The following is a 22,988-nucleotide window of genomic DNA, read 5'->3' as shown; positions in this document are numbered from 1 at the left end:
TGCTGATTACCAAGCAGGGGAGAGACGCTTGTCTCTGAGGTACCAACCTTGACTCCAAAGAGAGAAAGCCAAGCGGTTCATCACAGCCAGTGAGTCGAGGGGAGAGTCGATAAGAAATTGAACTATGCTGAACGAAAAACAGCAAACGGCTAACTTGAACTTTGAAAGAAACAATTGATAAAAAGAGGGGGAAAACCACATCAACAGAGGCGTCCAGCACCACGTGGGTGCTCACGCAGGAAACTCTGGGCGATTACCCGATGGTAGAGACTAACGTAACCAGAAGGCGTTGTGAAGAGGTGAAGAGAGATCAAAGTGGTCATGCAGGGGTCTTGTAAAATCCTCTGTACCGCCGAAAGTCTTTGACCGACAGATGATTGTGAAAGCTAAGGGATATGAATCCTGCATGGTGAAATTAGTACATGAACAGTGCATTGCAAAGGTTGGCAAGAGTGAACCCGGCCGAGGGATGCTAGTAAGAAGGATTGAAGTCTGAAGTCCCATGAACAGTGTGTTGACGGCAATTAACCCGACAGAGGGATGTCCACAGTGAAATGTTTGAAAAGACATTAAGGTTTGTGAGTGCAGGAAGGATTGTAAGACCAGGGGAAGTGGATTGTGCCCCTTTAGGATCCGAGCCCAGCAGAGGGAGATCCAGGGGGTGGAAAGGCATCAGCCTAACATTCATTTGGAGAGGAAACTTTGTGTTTGTTTAATTGAATGCATCAGGCCCTCGAAGGCAAGAGACCCTTATTGAAAAGAGACTTAACCATCGAAGAACCTGATAGCTGGTACGGAACTGTCGACGCGTGCTGGGAAGGCTTGGGTGTGTGCTGTGCTCAGGAAATCCACCTTGTCCCGTACTCAAAACATGGGCAAGGGAGACCCCTGGCAATCACATCCTGACTTATTATTTGTGAAACTTTTTTTCTTTATTGAAAACCCTATCCCAAACTCTTTCTCTAATTAGTCGTAAGGATTTGGCAAGTTTTTTTTCTTTTTATACAGGCCTTTTAACTTTGACAAGATGCCACAAGGACTGCCTTATTTTCATTTGATGGTCGAAGCTTGCTCCCATCTTAGATTAGGTTTAGATTAGGCGTTTGTTCCACCCTGCATTTACAGTTTAATAAACACCCTTGAACTGTGATCACTTGGGTCTATCTTTACTGTTGGCACAATGAGTTCATTACAGTGCCCAGTGCCAAACAGGCTGCTGAATTTTGAAGAGTCTGGAGTCTGTGAACCAAAAAAATCAGGCTGCCCCAAATAAACTTTTACAATAGTACAGAGAGCCCATAATAGATGTTGTGACCACTGTATATCAATAAATAGATGGCAAGAACGGCAGAACTTTACTCAGCATGTTCAGCCTGAGAAAGCCTGCATTACAAACTGAGGTGATCTGACCCTCGCATGAGCGGGAGGAAGAAGCTTTATCCCCAGGTTTTTCACGCAGGTATTTGGGGCCGGACACGGGCCAAGAGAGTCGGGCAAGAAATCAAAGTTACAGAAAGGCAAAGAATTTGTGGCACCAACCAAAACTCACCTCTCTGCGGTCTTGCATCAGTGCCAAATCATCAAGGACAGAGATCATAGCTGACTCAGTGCTCTCTGAAGCCAGCTTGAAACAAGTGTAGAAGACCATCCGTCTCTAGAAATCTGGAAAACTGTGGAGTAACAATGGTTTTGATGAGTTACATGAGAACGGGTAACAGTGAAATGGGACGGTAGCTATCGGATAATGCTGGATTGAGTTGAGGGTTTTTTAAGAGAGGAGAAACAATAGCATGTCTTAATGGGGCAGGAATGACACCATTAGTGAAAGAGTAGCTAAGAGCTGCAGTAAAGAAGGAAACGCAATCCACAGGAAGGAATTGAATCAGATGTAGAAGGATAGCATCAGAAGGCAAAGCCAATTTTAGTTTGTTGATGGCTTCAGCAACAGTCTCATTTGTGCTGAGGTCAAAGAGAAAAGTAGAAGGCAATTTCCCCAGCAGTACTAACAATGAGGGCACAGCATTCAGGACAGAAAACCTAGCTGCTACAATTGTGTCCCTAATCTTGGCAAGCTTGTACTGGGAAACAAACGTTGATCTGATCACATACAATTTAGGAGTGTGAGGGGTCAATCAAAGGAGGGGGAGGCACAGAGCTCTTTAGCTATTTTGAACAACTCACCCCTAGAGCAGGTGGCAGAGATGATGTGGTTGGCGTAATGCCAAGATTCTGACTTTTTATAGCTTTCTGATAGTTCAGAAGGATCTGCTTGAAATTGCTTTGGACTCTAGTTCAGAGGTAAGATTTCATTTACGTTCAGCCCTCCAAGTGGCTTGCTTCAAAAGCCTCGCATCTGAAGAAAACCACGGGGCAGATGGCATTGCACGACAGGTGCCCAGCTTCACAGTGGCTAAAGTGCCAGTGGTGATGGCCATTGCTCTTATTGGTGCTGTGTAAGGGTCGGGAGAGCATTCCTTGGAACCAGTAAGATTAAGTGTATTATCTTTAAGGCAGCCAGCAACTTGGTCCGGGGTGATCTTGGCCCAAACATGCCAGTAAATTCAGGTCTGTTGCCTAAATTTAGAAAAAGAAAGGGCAAAGATCGGAAAGGGAAGAATAAAATGATCCGTCCAAATAGCAGGTACAGGTTTAAAAGTGGTCACCATGTCCTCCATCAAGAGAATGATGTCCAGTGTGCTGCCTCACTTCTGGGTAGGCAGATGGTTCCGTACGTGCAGGTCAAAGTAACTCAGGCCAGATATAAACTTAAGTGCCTGAGAGTTGTCTGTATCATTTACATGCACATTGAAGTCCCCATTAAAACAAGGTTAGTGTATGATAAGAGTAAGATCTGCAGAAACCTGCTTACACAATCCTGAGAGAGGAAAGAGGGAGGGTGATAAACAAGCAATAAATGAATATTGTACTTGGGTGATACCTGAAATCGTAGAAGTAAGATGTCACAAGGTGAAGCGTGAGAGATTGGAATGTCAGTGTATTCAAAGAGGACAGCGTGGATTAGTGCTACGCTGCCTCCTGCTTGAGAATGCGAACAGTCAAACTGCTTTACCAGGTAATATGTGGGAAGTAACTGCACAAAGTCTGTGCCGGACAAGGCATTGAACCATGACTCACAGGATATCAGGTAGGTAATCGGACAAGACTTCATAGATAGTATCCTGAAGCGCTATCAACTATGAGCCCTGAGGGGTTCACACCCAAACTCACCTCCTGCGCTTCATCCCTCATTTTCCAAGTACTGGTCCTATGCACCTGGATGGAGGCAATGCCCTCCATTATGGCCTCCTATCGTCCTCCCTTGTGCCACTGAGAAGTGTCCTACACGAGGCTGCATGCCTCATCAAGGGTCTACACGGATACAACCACATCACCCTGTCCCTGATCGACCATCACTAGTTCCCACTGAACGCACAAATCACCTTCACGTCTTGCTGTATCATATATAATGCAGTTGCTCTCAAGTCACCCAGCTACCTCATGGAGAAACTAACGTTTCTGGTGGACAGCACACCAACAGAAGCCAGGACTTCTGCAGACTTTAAATCCGCCGCTGCAAAAAGAAAAGGACCAGAAAACCAACCTTTTTCTGCGTACGCCCCATGACTATGGAACCTCCTCCCCTTCAGCATCAGACTTGCTCCTACAATTCAAAAAATAACTCAAGACCCAACTCTACTAGTAGTCTCTCCTCCTTAACACCTATGCCATCATGCCCCCGTCACCTGACTCTCTAGACACCATCCGCCCTTCTCCTCCCTGCCACCCTTTAAAGCTGTACCCCTCCTATGTTCGCCTCTGTATCCTACTCTCCGCTGTATATTTGTTCAGTTACCTCTGAAAAGCACTCCATTATGCATCTGTACTGTTGTATACCTCTGTAAAGTGCTTCTTTGTGTATCTGGAATGTTGTATACCTCTGTAATGCACTTGGGTCTGCGCTCAGTTAATACCATAATAATAATAAACAACCCATAAAAGAATGTTAACCAATTGCCTCTCAAGAGGTCTTGTTCTGCAAACCTGCAGATCATAGATGAGGGACTAACCCGCTGCCCCATTGCCCCCCCATGGAAGGGGCTGAGAGAGTATACAAAATGTAGAGCAAAGAGATTGTGCAGGGCTTTTGAGCGAGCGGATCGAAGGAGCAGTCTTGAAGAAAAGTGCTTTGGAGGTGGCTGGAGGAGAGAAGAGGAGGTGATTGGGAGAAAGGGGGAGGAGGAAAGCTAGAGGAGAGAACAGGTGTTTGAGAAGGAAGGTGAAGAAGAGATTTGGAGCAAAGGTGATACTTGGAAACCTGAAGAGGGGAAGAGCTAGAGCAGAGGCTGTGAAGAGGAAGGGGAGCAACAATAAAGTGAGGAAGAGGAGAGGTTCACCCCAGATGCTGGGGAGAGATCTTCCTCTGAGGCTGCAGTAAGAGATGCCCCAGGAGTAAACGGGGAGAGCTCTGCCTCAGAGGTTGGGAACATCAAGGAGCCCTAATATTGGGGAGAGTTGCATCCTAGAAGTTGGGAATATAGAACCCCCTAGGATTGGGGAAAGTTACAGTCCAGAGGCTAGAAGAGAGACTCCACTATCATTTGGCAGAGAGGCGCCCATAGGTTTGTGAAGTGGAAAAACCCAGAGGCCAGAATGATGAAGCCTAATAAATGCCACAAGGAGCAAAGAAAATGTTAAAGAAGGAGTTTTTAAAAGTTGAGACAGAAAGAGGGGCCTTACTCTTCAGACAATTTAGGGTGAGAGCAGTTAAGAGTAAAGTTTGTAAAAGGATTTAAACGGGTGGAGGCATCTAGAAGGGTAGTAAAGGTAGTGGTTGGAGGGGGAAATCCCAGGAAAAGAGAAGGTAATTATTCCTTGTGACATTCCAACCAATCTATTAGAAGCAGTCGGACTGTCCAGGTCAATCAAAACCCAGTATCATAGTCGCAACTATCTGGAGGGACGTCAGTGATGGCCTTTGGACTTCTCTCATGACTTTGAGGGAAGTTGTCAAATTTAGAGGACTGCCTGGAATGATTGTAAAGATGGCACAGGACTGTACAAACAGCAGCCATACTCCGTAGATCACTGGACAATGGGACCCGAACATTGAGACTTTTGAGAGAGTGACTTTCATGTCCACCGCAGGAGGAGCCATCAAAAAATATGTTTCTTATTAATCTTCCTAAAGAGACGATGCCCTACTTTAAATTTAAGCTGAATACTTTTATCTTGACCGCTAGCAACAAAGCCTGTTAAAATTAATTTGATGTCTGTTTCTCATTGATTCCCACTAGCTATTTGGTGCCAGAAATGGGATTAATCTGGCTTAGACGTGATGACTTCCTATGATAACTAGCGTTTCAGCCCAAACAAATGACACTGAAGTCCAGCTTAGGTAAAGGTGAGGGCCCTTTACAGGATTTGATTGAACTAGGGTTGAGGCCTCATCAGTCTCCCAGGATCCCTACCCCCTGTCATTGCAGAAAATAAATGGAAATCCTACCACAACAAACCTCACAAGAGGAAGCTAGGTCCCATCTCTGTGAATAGGTCCTTTGAAGCCCAGCCTGCCGGGCCAAATCTACTCCGAAGCCAGTACACCTGCCATTAAAGGGATCCCAACAATGGAAGGACAAAACCTCACTCTTGTATGCCAGAAGGACCCATGCCTCTCAAACAAAGGGCCAGCAAGACCAGTGCAAACAGCCTTTCATCACACAACCTGGACAAAGACTCCACCTCAGTCTGGTCCTTTAATCTGCAAGCCCCAGACATACTCATTTCTTTCCCCAGCAGATGAGCAAAAAGCCACCAGACTAATTCCGGAGGCAATCGATGGAGGAGTCTGAGGGAAAGAAAGGCCAATAAACCCAGCACCAGTATAGAGGCCAGTGATGTTTCCCAGTCTCTGGTAGAAGTAGCTTCAGCCCAGATTGATAAAAAGAAGTGGATATGGAGACCAGTGACGAGCTACACTGAGGACAGCCATCTCTAGAGAGCCAGGGAACAGATGACATGAGAAGTGGCCATCCACAAACAGCTGTTGACTGCACTTACCTAGCTCGACCAAGCTCCAATACCACATTTAGCCTTGCTGCAGAAATGTGCCACATGTGAATATTGACAGTGCTTCCATAATGTCTTGTAGGTTGCCCAAGCTTCTAAATGAGACAATGAGAACATGTTTTAAAATGTTGCCACACTTTTACCGTGGACCTCCACACAGCGCTCCAGGTATTTTATGCTGACAAGCAACCACCAGATGAGACCCAATGATATTGGATATTTAAGACTGATATATCAGACTGGACAAGGAATGTCACAGACAGAAGATAGTGACAGCAGACTACTGGCCCCAGAAGCACCTTGTCAGTTGAGCTGCGCCATACAATATCTAATGGTATAGTGGCTTGAGAAAAGAACGCTGGAGATAAGAGGAACTTGACCTAGAACAGTTTGTAGCTTCCCTACCATTGAGTATATCAAGTTTGCTGCATCCGTTAATACCAGCCTTCTTGGGAGACACCAGGAGTCTGGTCACCAGAAAGTGCAACACAAAATGGTGTTTAAAGACTTCCTATAACCTAATTGCCTGCTAGATGAGACCCACGGAGTACGATTCGTCTCCCAAGAGTAGCATCCATTTCAACCATGAAGCCCAACCCTCATCCAAGCCCATTGACCCTTCCTCCGGGGTGGAATAATTCCTGAAAAATGGAGATGAACGACCACCAATTAAATGGCACACAAAGACCTCCCCCACTCCTTCCTTTTTATCTCTCCAGAGCATATGAACACTAGTTTTGGTGTTTCTGTACAATTTGTAAAGGAAGAGCATAAAGAATGCCATCTGACACCAGAGACCAATGCAGACCTAGCAGACTCCAATTGTTGGCATATGCATGGGAAGTGACCAGGGAAAAAGCCCTATGAGCCTTCTATCTTAATTATGCCTAATTTCAGGAAGGACATTGTTATCCCAAAAAATGCCCCATGATCTTAAATGGGGTGTGCTTCTGAACGAGAATCCACGGATAGAGCAACCAATCATGTACACAAGTTTCCCCAAGAACCACATTATCCCACAGTACGCTTGGAATGCCTTGTTATCAATTAGCAGACCGAATCTTAGAAATGCCACTGTATTGGAAGACAATGTTACCCAGCCGTGCACCCCCTGCTCAAGACGTAAGGACACCAATGCTAGAATTATGTTTTTATGTTTGAACATGTATTCCTTCATGTCCAACATTGCATGGACAAACTCAAGACCCTAAGTGGACCTTTGTTGCATCCTTCGAAAGAACTGCCAAAGGGAGTAGTGGGGCTTCATATAAGGTGGAATGGTATGTAAAGTCGGGTCTTCAACTCCATCCCAGGTGGAACTCTGTATCAAAGGAATGCCAGCTTACTTGTGCAATATTGCCAGAGGCTAAAAACACCCTGAACAAGAGGGAAACCCTTCACTATCTCAACAGGGTTAGACATTTCTTACACCACAGAGAACCTAGACACATTACTGGGCCTGGAAATGAAACCTATTAAGTCCAGCGAAATAACAGGAGGATTGCTGTGTTATTATAAAGCCATATATATGCAGAGCACTGTCATCACTACAATGCGTTGGACTCTCTGTGGCAAAGGGGACCCCTGGAATCGAGACTGAGACAGACACCGTAGATGGAGGAAACAAGTCACCTCCTCAAGTCTCCAGCGTCAGGCCTGGACTTTGTCATGGAATGTATCCAAACAATATGCTATTTATATTTGTTGATAACAAATAATTTGAACTATCAATGTTTGTCACATGATCTGTCCATCCACCAATGTTTTCAGTTATTTACCTCATTCCTTTAATCTCTAAGTGAGGCCCATTGTCTAATTTATTCACTTTTCTTTAATAGGGGAGTATTATGTGGATCAAAGGAAAAAGATACTGAACACATCAACAGCGGAAAATCTACATTCCAACTTGATGTCCTCTGGAAGATGTAGAGGGAACATCACCCCAGATGTGTATGCAGAGGGGATTAGCAGAAGACCATGGCAATCGAACAGGGTTGTGGTGAATTGTGTAATGGAAGAAAGTGGAGGTTTGTTTAACCATGTACCGGCAAGAGGTTAGTTCCCAAAGAAATGTACTGTGATTTTGGGTAATAATTTAGGGCAGACAAATGGTATTGGGTGTGATGTTGGCATACAACAAAACTGATTGTTAAAGTAATGATTAGTTTACTGAACTAACGCCTTTAAAGAAAAGTTGCTAAACACTGGTGCTGAAAAAATGTAGAGACCAGATGGTCTGCTTGGTCTTTAAACGTATCTGTATGTTCTCCACTAATCCCCAAGACTTTGATTTGGAGCTATGCTATGCAATGCTATGCTTGGTCACCACGGATAATCCTTGGAATGCGGTGAAAATGGTTATGTGGTGTTAAGTAAAGATTTGGGGTAGTACCCTTTTGGTGCACTACAACAACCTTAGCCTCCTGGCAATAGGACCCAACCTTTGTTATGAGTCTGAACTACACAGGTTGGTAGTGTGGCTGAGCAGCCAGGCTTATCTCAAGAGGGGTCAATGTGAGCAGTGGGATGGTTACACTAAGATTCAATTTTCAAGTATCCAAATAAACATTTACACTCAAGGTTTCTTGATAAAACAATTATTTATTTATTTACCAGTCATTGGAATAAGCCTTCTTTGCGTGAAGCCCGCCAAAGGGACCAAACCAGGTTTGGCGCGCAGAGTAAATCTTAAGAAGGACCTTTCCACAGAGAAGTGGCGTATAAAAAAGCCCGGGCCATTTTGACAAAAATGGCACCCAGGGGTGCTTTACTGCAGCTGCGAACGTAGCCCACGGTGAAGACACACCACGGTAGTAAAACGTAAACTACTGCCACCAGCCATTAATCGTACAAAGGGTAACATAAAAATGTTACATAAGAAGCTAGACAAAGGGGATACTATGTAGCCCCTCCAGCATCCTATTGTAAGATAGTGTGTGCTGGGTCTAGAAAGTTACAAATGTAAGTAAAGTCAATTTCACTTTACTGCTCATGGAAACAGTAGTTATCCAAGAGAAAGGTATTTAAACCTTTGGGGAAATCTGAAAGACTTCTCTGTGCCACTGCGCTGAAGGTGCTGTGTGACATAACGCAAAAAAGATGCCTATGGAGTTTGCCAGTCACAAAAATACTAAAGAAACACAGTGTTAAAATCACATTAAAATACATGAGAGAGTGGGCAAAAGGGTATCACTCTCTCAAGGTAAAAATGCAAAAGTCCTAGAGTCCAGCAAAAGTGCTGGGGATCTCTAAGGTAGTAGAGAGGAATTAGAACATTTCTGAGAATTCTCCCTAACAGTGGGAAAGTGGATGGATAATTATATTACTTCAGCTAAATTCTCAAAACATTGTAACAAGGTGTTTGCATACAGAGGCAAGACAGCAAATGTGCTCAAAAGTACTCACTGTGTTCCTTTCATTAGTAAAGGGCTGGGCTTATACATGAGTATTACAGAATTACATTATTTAATAAGTGCTTTAATAATTTTATTAAGAAAATAAATGTGAATTCAAATCAAGGGCATCAAACGCAATGAAGTTGGTATAACAAAACTGTGTCAATCAATCAAAAGAAGAATTAAGAGGCATCTCCATCAACCCTCTTCTGCAACAGAAAAGCCCTAGTGTACCAGGCAATGAAGACAAACAAACATGTTTGTCAGATATTTCCTACCTATTTATTAGCACAGCTTCAGACGTATTTCAAATGCTGGGTGAGGAAGTATCTTTTTCAGCCTTATAATAAACACAAATGCCCTTTGTAGTGAACCAAAAGGAGGACTCTGACCACCGACTGACATTTTAGTAGGATCTTTATTTAAAAGTAAAAAACGAACTGCTAACTTGCCCTATTTTTATGAAGGATGATCCCTATCTAATACTAAAACTAATGGTGCTTGTTAAAGAAAACAGCCCATGGTCCAACATCTTATCCAACTACTCTGGCCCTACCACTTAGGAAAACTGAATTAAAGAGAGAGGCCGGAGCAATGACCTTTCTTCAGCTTCCGCCTGGCCCAATCACTTGGGTGCTCCGTTGATAGTTCCCAGTCCGTAATTATCAAACAAAAAAGTTCACAGCTGTCTCGTAGACTTTGTTAGTCCAAAGAAAACGATCCTCCTTGTAGTTCCCTCTTCCTTGGGGGGGAACAAAAGACCTCTCAAGGGTCCTCCTTACCACATTTCTCTTTTATAATGGTGTTTGATGCCTTCCATCCTGGATTTACAATATTTGTTGCTCTCCGTGGGAGGGTTCACCTCCCGGTTGCTGCTGTTTTCCGCAACTAACATCCTTTGGATGTAGAGCTCAGGGATTTGGGTTCTCCCCAGCTAGATGGTCTTGTCATTGCTAACTGGGCTCCAAGCCCACCATGGCCTATCCATGGTCGAGCCACCAGAAAAAACAGGAATCTCTCTTTTTGCGCCTCCATCCCCGACATGGAATTCAGTCAGAGAAAACACCAGCCGTCAAGCATCCAAAAAGCATTGGCCTCACTCTCCACTCTCCAGCGGGCTCCACCCCCCCAGCGTAGATCCTCTCCTTCAGGAGGTCTCTTCCAGAGGGCTTGCATCTGCATAGAGTTCACCCCCCCTGCGTAGGCGGTTCCATCTGTCCATTCACAGTTCCTCTTCTGCTTAAGTACGTCATTACGAACAATGAAGGTTTGTCCTTCTTCCCTGTCTTTGGCGCTCAGATGAAATCTAGCATTGCCACCAGCCAACAGGATGGAAGGGTTGACATCGGTCAGAGTAGTCAAAGCAGGAATAAAAGTGGATTGTACAAGTCCCATGTACGCATACAATGTATGCTAAACCCGGGAGATCCTTATCAGACTAGGAGTCTTTGTCCCCAAGAGGGGAGTCACTCCCAGTGAGGTGCCACTTTCCCAGACCCGTAGGGAGGGTCTTGCAGAGCTAGTTCATCTCCATAGCCTCACACAGGGTGGCTCCGTATAGGGAGAAGGGACGAGTTGACCAGATGCGTTGCACCTTCCACATTCACAGTGATGTATAACGATTTGGCCTTTTTGGAGATTCTTGGTTCTACTGGTTGTCAACACGCCACATGAAGTCTAAATGGGTTTGAAGTAAGGCAGAATATCTTCTGGACAGCAGATCACCTGGTTTGTCCAAATCATCCTTCTCTCTTTCACAATCTCCTGTGGCTGTCACACTCTGGGATCAACAGACAACTAGAAGCCAGAACGTTGATTGCAAGAGTCCTTGCTATAATGCTAATTGAAGGGATAAGCTTTTAACTAGTGTCACCAAATGGGAGCTCAAGACAAATAAAATAAGTTCCAGTCCTTCCATCTCTTCAACAGGTGCCACCATACTGGTGGGAAAAGTTCACATAGTCTCTTGGGATTTAAGTAACCTGTACTTTTTGACACAGTAGTTGTAGATGGCTTGGCTTTTTTCAATGTCAGGAAGGCACACTTTCTCTTTAAGAGATACCAACACCACTACCTAGTGGCTTGGGAGATCTAGATTGGGGCTAGGAAGCAGACTGAGATCCTTTGCATGATGTTAGTGGCCCAGTCTGACACAGACGATCTTGGGTCTGATACCACCATCATGCTAGGACTTGTCAAAGCCACTTGAGTTGGGACCAGACCTTTTTACTTTTCCCTCTGATCACTTTACCCTCTGGCATATCATCTATATTCTCCTATGTGACCTTTACATATTGCCTCTGTTCTTTTGCTCCTTCTTCCTTTCCACCATGATGTCCCACAGTACTCTATTCCCCCTCCCTCAGTACTCTATTCCCCCACCCCTTCCACTCTCTCTATTGTCTTTTCCTCCTCATGCTCCACTCCTCCCGTCCCTCTACATATGATCTCTACTACACATTCAAACTGCACCCATTTGCTTCTGTAACTTACCCCTCCACTCACTAGTGATTGTTCTCTCCTCCTCCAACTCTTAAACACATCCTCCTCTGTCTACCTTTTTCATTCTGTGTTAATGGTCTCATTATCCTCCTCTTCAAAGTGTTCCTCGTGTCCCCTATCCTCACCTGTCAAGTGCTCATATCCACATCCTCTCAACTTCTCTCCTGTTTTTTTCACTTCATGTACTCTATCACTTTCCTTCTGTGAGGTGTTTTTGACACAGAATATAAAATGCTTTAGCAGATATGAAATAAAGAAAACGATGAAATGAAGGGGCCTCAAATTCAAATGATTTCAGTTAATAAGTGTAAATAGGTGTATGTATGCTAAATCTGTATGTTATTTCAAGAACAGGTTTTGTAATGAGCACAGCCAAGAACCAAATGTGTGTTTCAATTAAAAAACAGTGTTCTGTAAATAACCTTGTTTTTCAAAAGAAGACCCCATATATTCAGAAAACTCTGAGACAAAGGGTTTGTGTTGGAAACAAACAGATCTGTAACAGCTCAATTGCTGTAGAGGGATATGCAGGACCTGCAGGTAAACGTAGAACTGGAATGTGATGTCTAAGATAAAAATCGATGGCCTCATACATACCTTGAGCATACGTCCCATGTTTAAAAATACACAAATTAACTCGGTGTGCTTACATCATCTATTTTCTTGACAGGTGAACTTCAAAATTAATGACTGTGACTGAGCTTAATCATTCTGTTCCCATAAGGAAGAATGGCACTATCCCTCCAGGAGATGCCACCCACTCATAGAAACCAATCCACAGACCCCTGTGCACCACCACATCCCCAACGTGTAATAGGCCCTCAGCTAAATGCGACTGCACCCGCTCCAGTCAAACCTTACCCATCTGGGAATCAACCCACAGAGCCACCATCGCAAGTCCCGGTTCTACGTGATTTCATCGCTGCACTTTTCATCGAAGGATTTTTTGCAGCGATTTCTTTTCTTCGAAAAAACCCATCGATTTTTTTAAATTTATTTATTTATTTTGGGGGGGGTAACCCACTCAAACCCCCCTTTCTTTTTTTTACATCCCGAACACCCAAACCCATTTTTTAAAAATGTACCCCCCCAAAAATTGTGATGTTTTTTTTAACGAAAAAAAATTGCGGCAAAAAACCCTGCGATTAAAAGTGCGGCGATGAAATGACAGTATACCGCAGGTCCCCATATCAGCCTACAACATCGGGCACTGTTTCCTATCTGGGAATCAACACACAGACCTGGTACTGTAGAGCCTCAGAGCACTTATATTTCTAACATTACGGTTGAGTCATATCATGTCACCTACCGGGTACACAAGGCGATATATGCTCAAGTCAGGCAACCCTGGTCTACCGAAGAATTAGGCCAAAAAACTCCTACACCCGAGTCGTTATAGCAGCTATGCTTGGTTGGACTATCCTGAGAAACATGCAGTAAGCACAAATGTGTCAGGAGTTTGCCCAGTCACCTGCCATAAGGCATGAACAGGAACCTGGAAAATAGACCCCTGACGCCTACAACGGAGCCTTTGGAAAAAGGACCGTCCAACCTGGCAAACACAACATACTCCGCTCCAGCAAAGGAATCTCTATCGGAGATCCACTACCGAGAACCACCAGGACAGACGCGGCCATCTCATCATGTTCCGGACAGTAACCAGGAACAGGGGCTTCCTACTAATAAGCATGGACACTCACTCCTACCAATATGCTCAGTCTCCAATTTGCACCAACAAACAATAGAATGCAGCTATACCCCTCGTTCAATTTCGGCATAGCTGCATACATCCCTGCACATGAGCACCTCAACACTCTTTTAGAACACAGTTATACCCCACAAAGAAATCGGCCTAACTGCACACATAATCTCTTACACAGGCCCCATGGCAGCCAGAATGCAGACTGAGGCCAATTACCTTGCTGCACACATTCCATTGATCTCTCAACAACTGCGCCACACCTAGAATTAGAATGCGGTCACCTCCGTGCATACCGCAATGGCTGCACACTTACTGAGTGCACCCAAGCACTATATGCTACCCTAATCTTGCCACTGACCTGGACTATGGTCCCCAAGGGCATTCAACCACAGCGCTTTGAGATCATACGAATGGTATTTAAGGCACTATACAAATGTACAATAATATACAATTTTCATTTTGCCCCTGCTAACACCAGAGCTGTAACCATGAGAAGAGGGTTGAGTTATTTTTATTCAAGATTTTTATAAGATGTGCCTGTTCCACTTGCATATATATCATATGTAATTTTTACCATTTGACAAGATCGGATGTAGAAATGTAGTTGTTACATTAATATTACTGACCAGTCAATGTGCTTCTCATAGAGTGACCCGAGGAAATCTGTGAGAGAAACCAGATATTCGCATTCCTCATTCCAACCTTCTCTCACTTGTGTATAGTTGGCAGACAGCTTATGTTCTTATCACTTCCTCCAAAAGATTGTTTTTGGACTTAACCGAAAGTAGACAGCACTAACAATTACCTTTAGTGCACTCAAATGTAGAACACCATGCCTTCTCCAAATCATAGGCAGTAGAGATCTGAAAACACTTTTTCAACAAACATAACATAGAACGTGGCAGGCTTGAATTAATAGAGAGGAAGCAATAACTTTCTAACCCTGCAACCTTAAAAAGTTCCTGATAATGCTATGGAACGAAAATGGGGGACAAAATGGGAGTGAGGGGGCATAGTTTGGACAACGCTGACAGTTTGTTGAAGGGGCGGAATCTGATGACGGTGCAGAGTCTGGCAGAGGTGGAGTAAAGTTGGGTGGGGCGCGTGCGTTTATCTGGGCGTAGGTCAGCAGAAAGCCTAAATACGCCACTGAGTACCACACAAAGCTGTGGGGAAACCGAAACACTCAGTTTTTTAGTACTGTTCAAAGTGACTAGACATCTTGTGTGTAAAGAAAGGGACCACTAAGATTGTCATGATGATTTTGAGAGATTTGCAGTAGAGGAGGGTTTCTGGAAGAAATGTTCACTCCTGGTAGTGTGCAGATTTGATCAGTGTCAAAAGTGGAATGCTAGAATGGTTCTCCTGTAAAAACTAGGATGGGTGTGTACAATGGGACAAAGTCACATGGCCAGGACCTTCTTTTGAGCTCCCAGGAGCTGTGGGGACCAGAGATCCCTATCCCCACTCCCCCCCCCAAAATGCAATCTACATGTGGTATGCAGGGAATCTGTTAAGCCCTCGATATGTCCTAGATCACCGCATCGCCTCAGGTCAGTGCAGTGTGTGGCCATACTCTTGCAGAATAAAATCTTTTTTAAAAGAACATGGTCCAAAACGGTTAAATTATGGGACACCCTCTGACTCTATGCTCCCTTTACACAACTGTCCGCTGGTAAATGGTTTGTCCATAGTTCTATTGCCACTAAATCTATTGCCTTGTTTGCACATTATAGTCGTCAAACTGCAGGGAAAACCATTGCATCTGATCAGGGTAGTCTTAGGCCCTCAACTACCCATCAGTAAACCAGAGAACAATTAAAAATGCAGTGCTACACAATGAGGAGCAGGCATTATGCCAGAAGTGTGTATGCACGTGGCAGTGAGAGACGGAGCTGATAATATGGCCTCTGTATCTCTTCACTGCCTGAGAGGGATCAAACAGAACATGTGTCCTCCTCCTGTCTACATCTCCCACTCAGAGCCTTAACTGTGGGCTGGAGAAACAGTTCAACAACCACGACAAGGCTGCATATAGAAAGGTTGCTGCTTCATGATTTCAAGAGGACTGCAAAATTGTAAGCATTTGGTAACAGACGCCATACACCTCTTTACACACATTTCTGTACAGGATATATATAAACTGCATGGGCAAATCATGATTGTTTGTCAGCAGTGTTAGGGTCAGTGCACCTCCAATAGTGGTAGCTGCCGTGGCTTCTCGGCAACGACAACATCCGTTTACTACAGCCCCCAAGCCACGTTCACCCAACAACCTAAAAGCCTGCAACCCCCAAGTATGAAGCTCAGACGGAAAAATGATCCGGTGCTTCTCAACACATTAGGTTGCTCAAGTGAGTGTCACCCATTCCTCTCTGTGTAGCATTTTATTTTTGTTATGTTAAAGGTTCTTATACCGCACACTATTGCCACCTGCGTGGTTTCTTGGCACTCTGGCAGATCTGTAAAACAAGGGCGTAGGGGGGCAAGTTAGCAGGACTGAGCAGGAAAAAATACAAGAGCTGTGATGTGCTGTTGACAACTTCAGTTCGGTTGAAACTGTTCACTGAGCGTAGGTGTGTTTTTCCATTGGTAGCCATCATGTGATGAGTGAGGCTGTGTGGTTTGTTTCGTCGTTGTGGTGTAGTGAAATGCGTGTGATTTATTTATTATTTTTGGGGGGTTGTGTTTTATTTTGTGCTGTAGGGGTATGGTTGTGTTTAGTTCAGTTTGAGAGGTGTATGCAGAGGGTGAATTCTTAGCATGGTCGGTTAATGGCAGTTCTTGTTCCTACCCACGCTTTTCTGACTTACTGGGCCCATATCCCTTCCCCTGGTGTACATTTTTAGTGTGCAGCAATTACCACACCCACGGATCCTCCAGGGGTGATGTGTTTCCTGTGCCCCACAATCATTCCGTGCGAGATATTGCTCTCTAACCCAGATCAGCTAAGTTGAGGACTGGCTCACTAACACAAATGGGACAAATGCGAGATAAGACTCCCCAACACAGATGGGTCAAGTGAAAGAAATGGATCGCTAGCACAAATGGGCTACACCCATGGGGAAACACCTAAGTTTCAGATACTTGAGAAGTGGGAGAAAAATGCCTGAATATAAGACACAGTAATACATAGAAAATGCCTAAATTTGAGACACAGCAGCAAATGGAAAACCACCTAAAATTGGGACACAGCAGTAACTGTAGAACCACCTAAAATTGGGACACAGGAGTAAGTGGCGAACCACCTAAACTTAGGACACAGCAGTGATTGGAGAACTACTTGCTAGTTGACTAGCATGGATGTGCCCTGCTATGTAGGGTAATAAGGGTGGTAGGGCTTTACTGGACTACAGTAATTGTAGTGTTCCCGACTCAGGCGACACTTACTTCATCAGTCGCTGCTGATTGATGGCTGGCCTCCCAAGCGCACACGGGAAAATACAGCCTGGAACTGCTTCTTTGGGAGCTGCCCTTTGTCTTGGGGTCCTTAGCTCAGGACTGCCCGGGCATGTGGCTGCCCTGGAAGGAGATTCTTAAGTAGGGCTGCAAGGCCCAATCAGATGCTCTGGGAGGCGGGAGCAAGGCAGGAACACCGCCAAACTAGGAAGAGGTCTTGGGGAGGTAGAGGGCTACACAAACACACAACAGAAGTGTGGCAAAGAAATAAACTGCAAAAGTATGTTAACTTATAAATGAAAAAAGGGTTGCAGACCCACACACACTAACCTTGGTAAGTTGTGTAGCTAAGCTATGGACTTTGTTTGAATTTGGTATTCTGGTTTCTTCCTTTTCGTTGGACCTGCTTTTGCTCCATACAACGCTGCTGCTTTAGACTACCCGTGGATTTGGTGAATCTGGGTTTCGGGTTCTCAATTGCAGACCTAAATTTCCTTCATACCACATTGCTGCTATGGGCTCACTGTTAGGACAGTCTTTCTGAAGTCCAACTAAGGGCTTAGTAAAACCATTCAACTGAGGCAATACAAGACTACACTCTTAGGGCTGTAACCTGTGAATTCAGGGTAGCGTAGATAGTGCAGCCATGCTTATTTTAGGAGGGAGAGAGGGCTGTAGAGTCAGTACTAAGGCATTGTAATACAAATGGTCCAAAGAAATACTGAAACACTATATATTGTAAAAAAAATGTATGGTTTATTTAAATACAAGTAGACCCAGATAGATATTGGGGGAAATAAGTACTATCACATTATATATAACCACAATTATAAAAACACAACACTAAGCTTGAAGATGCACAGACCAAAGCATATAAGTTTAGTTGGAACACCTAACAGTAGTTGTAGGGAAGTCGAAACACTTTTGGATTACTTACAGTAATAGAGGGTAGTAGCCCCTAACTGTTGTACCATGACGCTCAGCAAGCAATCACATAGTAAGTCAACTGAACAATATTTCTTCTGATTAGTGTAACACTTATTCTAGGAATAGTAAAAACCTATAACTCTCATTCAGGATAAGTTATTCTAGGGGAGTTGGACCTTGGGGTGTAATATTCAATTACAGTTGCCTTTCAGTTCACAGACTAAGGGAAGCAATAACTTGTTAACTTATTTTTGGGTGACACACAGCTATGCAAGGTCAGTAAAAACTCTATGTACTTTTGTAAGGAGCTACCTGCAACCTAAAGAAAAGTAGGTATGACCTAGGCAGACATAATCTGGACATGCTAACAGCAAGTCAGGGGAAGCAAGACCCAAATGGGGTCTCTCATACAGCTATCCTAACGGGAATAATAAAGTGAAACCAACAGCATTACCTTTGGGAAAAGGGGAGTAAGTTAACCTTCTATTTGCTTTCTGTTACAATGGTGAGACAGTTTCTAAGGAATGTAAACCTTTGAGAATACTTAAGACGGCACAACGCTTATTCAAGGTAAATAAATTCCATATATACTTTACAGATTCTAAGATAAGTAATAACATTTTGTAACTATTCACTCTAGGAGTTTAAAGTTACCAACTAACTCGCTTACAAATAAGTACACTTTTCAACACTTCCTTTTCTTTTCAATGCAGACCCCTTAAAGTATCCAGCCTGTCCCAATGGTAGTACATTAGTCCTCTCAGAGGCAGCAGAAGAGGGACCCTAGTTGTCTAGGAGCCAGCTGTAGGTAGGGTGAGATAGGGCTCAGTTGCAGGAAGAGTTCAGAGTTACAGTGAAAGACTGCTCAAACAAGTATTTTACTTTAGAGTTAGTTGAGGGTTCAGGGACTTCAGAGAAGACACCCTAGGAAGATTCCAGCACTGGGCTTGGGTGAACTGTACGAGAGACCTCCCATTCACAGAAAACACCCCAAAACTACACAGGAATCACAAGAGACTTAAGGTAAGTAAGTACCCCAGCCAACACAGTACCTCCAGACAGAAGAAGTGTTGCAGCAGGAAGACTTCAGGATATGCAGCCAAAACCCTGGTCATTGAATTCCTTCATCAAGAAGACCGAAGACGGGACACTGGGAGGACTTTTGCAGCAAGGATCACGGGGGAAGGCTCTAGGCAAGGTATACCTCGCAGCTGGATGTGGCTCTGTGGATTTGGTGCCCCTTTTCAGGAGCACAGAAGAATACAGAATATTGCCAGTCGGATTCTCGCGTTTGCAAGGTCCAGCACTCTGGTGAGGGGACTTTTTGGAGTTGATTCAGGTCTCTGGAGGTCCAGCAGGAAGTCCACAATGTTTCAGCGAGATTCGGAATTCGGAAGTCTGCACCGCACAATGCCTTGAGGTCGCAGGGTATTGGTGTATTGCAGCCCGCATGGTCGCAGAACTGCGTAGGATGGCTCAAAATGCAGGTCTTCTTGAGTCTACTGGGTTTCACTAGGCTCTGGGTCAGAGTCGTCGTTTTCAGAGTCCCCTGGTCGATTGGAAGGAAGGGTAACAGTGGGTTCTGTTTACAGAGCAGGCTCTCCAGTCGCTGGAAATTGGCCCAGCTGCGGTTTCATCATCTTCCTCTTCATATTTGGTTCCAGTGGTCAACTACCACTCCAGTTTCCAGGATCTGACTTTTGCGCAGGAACCCAGCCAATCAAACAGCCTTGCAACATTCAAACCTGGGGGGGTTGGCAATCCTTTCAGGACAGCCAGCCTCCCAGTTTGAACTGGATTCTCACACCCAGGCTGGAAGACAAGACTGCAGAGTTTTGGACTCCTCCCACGCTTCCTTCCTTCACAGACACTCTGGAGGTTGGGTGGGTAGTCCACAGGACCATCGCCGAAGATAAAAATCACAGAAAGGAAATTCCCACCCTGGCGGTCAGGGGAAGGAACAAGAAAGAGAAATGAATACTAAAATGGTGAAAAAAGAAGAGGACGGTGCCTTTACTGGGGCTGTGCAAACAGCCCGCAATAAAGGTGCACCGAATTAATAAAAAGGTTCATTGCCACCAGCCATTTAAAGTAAGTTTGTCCTTGTAACATAAATGTTACATTTAAAATGAGAAAGGGGATACTCAGTATCTCCCGAGCACTCCACATTGAAGATACTAGACAAGGTTGCCTATATACAAATTCAAAGACACCTTGATTCCAACAACCTTCTGGGAGCCAGACAATCCGGTTTCCGTCCACTCCACGGTACTGAAACTGCACTCATTGACCTAAAGACCCAGATAGACGATCTGAGAGACCAAGGCAAGACGGCACTCCTCCTCTTACTTGATCTCTCAGCTGCCTTCGATCTGGTGGATCACAAGGTCCTTTGCAAACACTTGGACACTGCTGCACACTTCTCCATGCAGGCCACCAAATGGATTGAATCCTTTCTGAGTGAGAGAACAATAAGTCTTCTCCCCTTCAGCAGCAGCCGACCCTCTTCCTATCACATGCGGCGTCCCTCAAGGCTCCTGTGTTTCACCAACCTTGTACAACATATTCACCAAACCCCTCTTCGATGATCTGGACCTTCTAGGTATCACCTACACTAACTATGCAGATGATACACAGATTCTCCTCCCGCTTTCTGGGGATCATGGCAGGGACAGGGAGTTGGTGAATAGAGTGTACCTCATTATTCAGGCATGGATGGCATCACATGGCCTTTGCCTGAATGATGATAAGACTGAGTTGATAATTCTGGGCACGCAGGCCAATATCAACAAACTAGGCAAGGACTATTCCACATTTATCATAGATGGCAATAGCATTAAGGTTTCGAGCGAAATAAAAACTCTAGGCTTCTATCTTGACTCCACCATGTCTTTTGCCAAACAAGTTAACTCTTTAGCCTCAACGACAGCATATACCTGCAAGTTAATAAGAGCAGGTAAACCCTTCTTATCCAACAACAGTTGCATGATCCTAGCAAGAGCCTTAATACTATCACGACTCGATTATTGCAATGCCCTTTACAGTGGCGCTAACAAAACCATCACTAAAAGGCTACAAATCCTACAAAACAACGCCCTCAGAGCCGCCTTAGGCATAAACAAAAGGGACCATATCTCATCCATTAGACAACAACACAAATGGCTCTCCACTGACAATAAAATTCACCTAAAAATGCTCTCCCTGACACACAAAGCCCTCAATAACGCTGCCCCCATTTACCTGATGGACAAAATAAAAAGAAAAATCTCGAGCAGACCTACAAGAACCCCCAACTCCAACTGTCTGGAAATTCCTAGATTTAAACTTGCCAAAATTGGCGGCTCAAGCTTCCCTGTACTAGCTGCTAAATGGTGGAATGCCCTACCTCACAACCTGAGATCAAACCAACCTTTCCTCCACTTTAGAACGAATCTTATCAAACACCTCAATGACAAGAATATGTAAGATTTGTAAGACTCTAATCTGTGTTATGTTACTTATCTGTATGTATATATGTACCTTCAAGATTTATCACTATTGTAAATTTTAACGATGCAACATTGCAAATTGCTATAACACTGTAATCTCCATGCAACATTGTAAGCTTCGTATATTCTGTTCACTGCGCCCGGTTACCCTTGGGTCTGGCGCGCAATACAAATAAATAAACAAACAAACAAACATAAGGTGGGGGGTGCTGGTCTCACCTAATAAAATGTAAAAGGGATATGATATATATTATTTATAGCACACCTATACACAGGTGTTTCAAGGCGTGACGAGGTGGGGGTCAAGACAACGATCTTACTAGGCCCAGTGACATTGAGACCGTGCAAGTGCAGGGGGGGAGGAAAGGGGAAAAGTGACAGGGGATGGGGAGGAGGAGCAAGTGCAGGACAGAGTAACGAAACATCAAAAAATAGAGGTGCCATTAGCAGGAGGCAGTGCAGGGGTTTAAGTGCAGTCAGCAAGTGTTAGTGCAGGTAGGGGAACTGTAGGATTGCAGATACAGCCCCCAAGTGCACGGTTGCCAGGAGGCAGTGCATGTGTGAAACTGTGAGGGCAGGGACCTGCGCCCGTGATTCAGAGGGTAGCCAGATACCTTCTGCAGTATCAGACAGGAGATCAGCAGGGAAGAGAGAAGGTTGAAGCAAAGAGGAAAGTCTTGAGCTGCTTCCGGAACCGGAGGTGGTTCTGCTCAAGTTTCAGAGAGGCCGGGAGGCTGTTCCAAAGAGAGATCTGCCCCCAGCTCGTTGCTTGGAAAAGCGACTGACCCTCAAGGAGTTGGAGGTGGAGGAGCGAGGAGCAAAGAGCTCGAGTAGGAAGATGCTTCAGAAGAGAAAGATGGAGATATTTTGGTCCCAGGCCCCCCAGAAGGCCTTGTGGACAATGCAAAGGGTCTTGAACTTGATCCTTGCAGCCACTGGGAGCCAATGGAGAGATTTCAGTGCTGGAGCGATATGATCCCTGGGCTTCAGCCAAGGCCAAGTCTCGCAGTCCTGTTCTGGATTAGTTGCAGAGGACGGAGAGTAGAGGCGGGCAGAGCTGGGGGTCGCATAACAAAGATCATTTCTACCCTTGGGAACTGTAGTTCTCACAAGGTTAGCTAGAGAAAGTTTAAAGGGGAGCCCCTATGGCAACCCAGCAACAATAGGCAAGTATTGCCAACAAGTTGTCAAAGAGGATAACCTTTAAAATACAATATGGAGAGTCTTAGAAATTACACCCATAAAAAGAGTGAAAGATTTTGTGAGTGTTGATAAAAGGTTCCCACTCACAGAGGTATAAATAAAAATAATCCACCAATAAAAGCTAATATTCCTGAGGTTGGCACAGGTCAGGAAGATTTATCATTGCTATGAAAATCTTGCCTAACACTCCCCCTGGACTTGGCAAATTTGGTTTTCTTCTGTTTCACCCTCTTTTCGTTGTGCCTAGTTATGGTGTTGGATTTACTTTTACTTGGTGATCAAATATTGTGGACCTGTTGAAAAAAA

At 44.5% G+C, this 22,988-nt stretch overlaps 1 protein-coding gene across 1 annotated transcript in view; it reads left to right on the top strand.

The window, feature by feature from the left end:
* The window catches only part of LOC138567582 (zinc finger protein 567-like), a 265,074-nt gene that overhangs the window by 226,774 nt on the left and 15,312 nt on the right, over positions 1-22,988 (top strand). The window contains exon 6 of the mRNA XM_069645955.1: positions 7,905-8,120. Coding sequence (XP_069502056.1) covers positions 7,905-8,120 — 216 coding nt within the window. The remainder of the gene's footprint in view (positions 1-7,904; positions 8,121-22,988) is intronic.

The sequence above is a fragment of the Ambystoma mexicanum genome, chromosome 2p (genome assembly GCF_040938575.1).
Source record: "Ambystoma mexicanum isolate Mex_15411 chromosome 2p, UKY_AmexF1_1, whole genome shotgun sequence".
NCBI lineage: Eukaryota > Metazoa > Chordata > Amphibia > Caudata > Ambystomatidae > Ambystoma > Ambystoma mexicanum.
The sequence above is the reverse complement of the archived record's forward strand: the minus strand, read 5'-3'. Positions and strand labels throughout refer to the sequence as shown.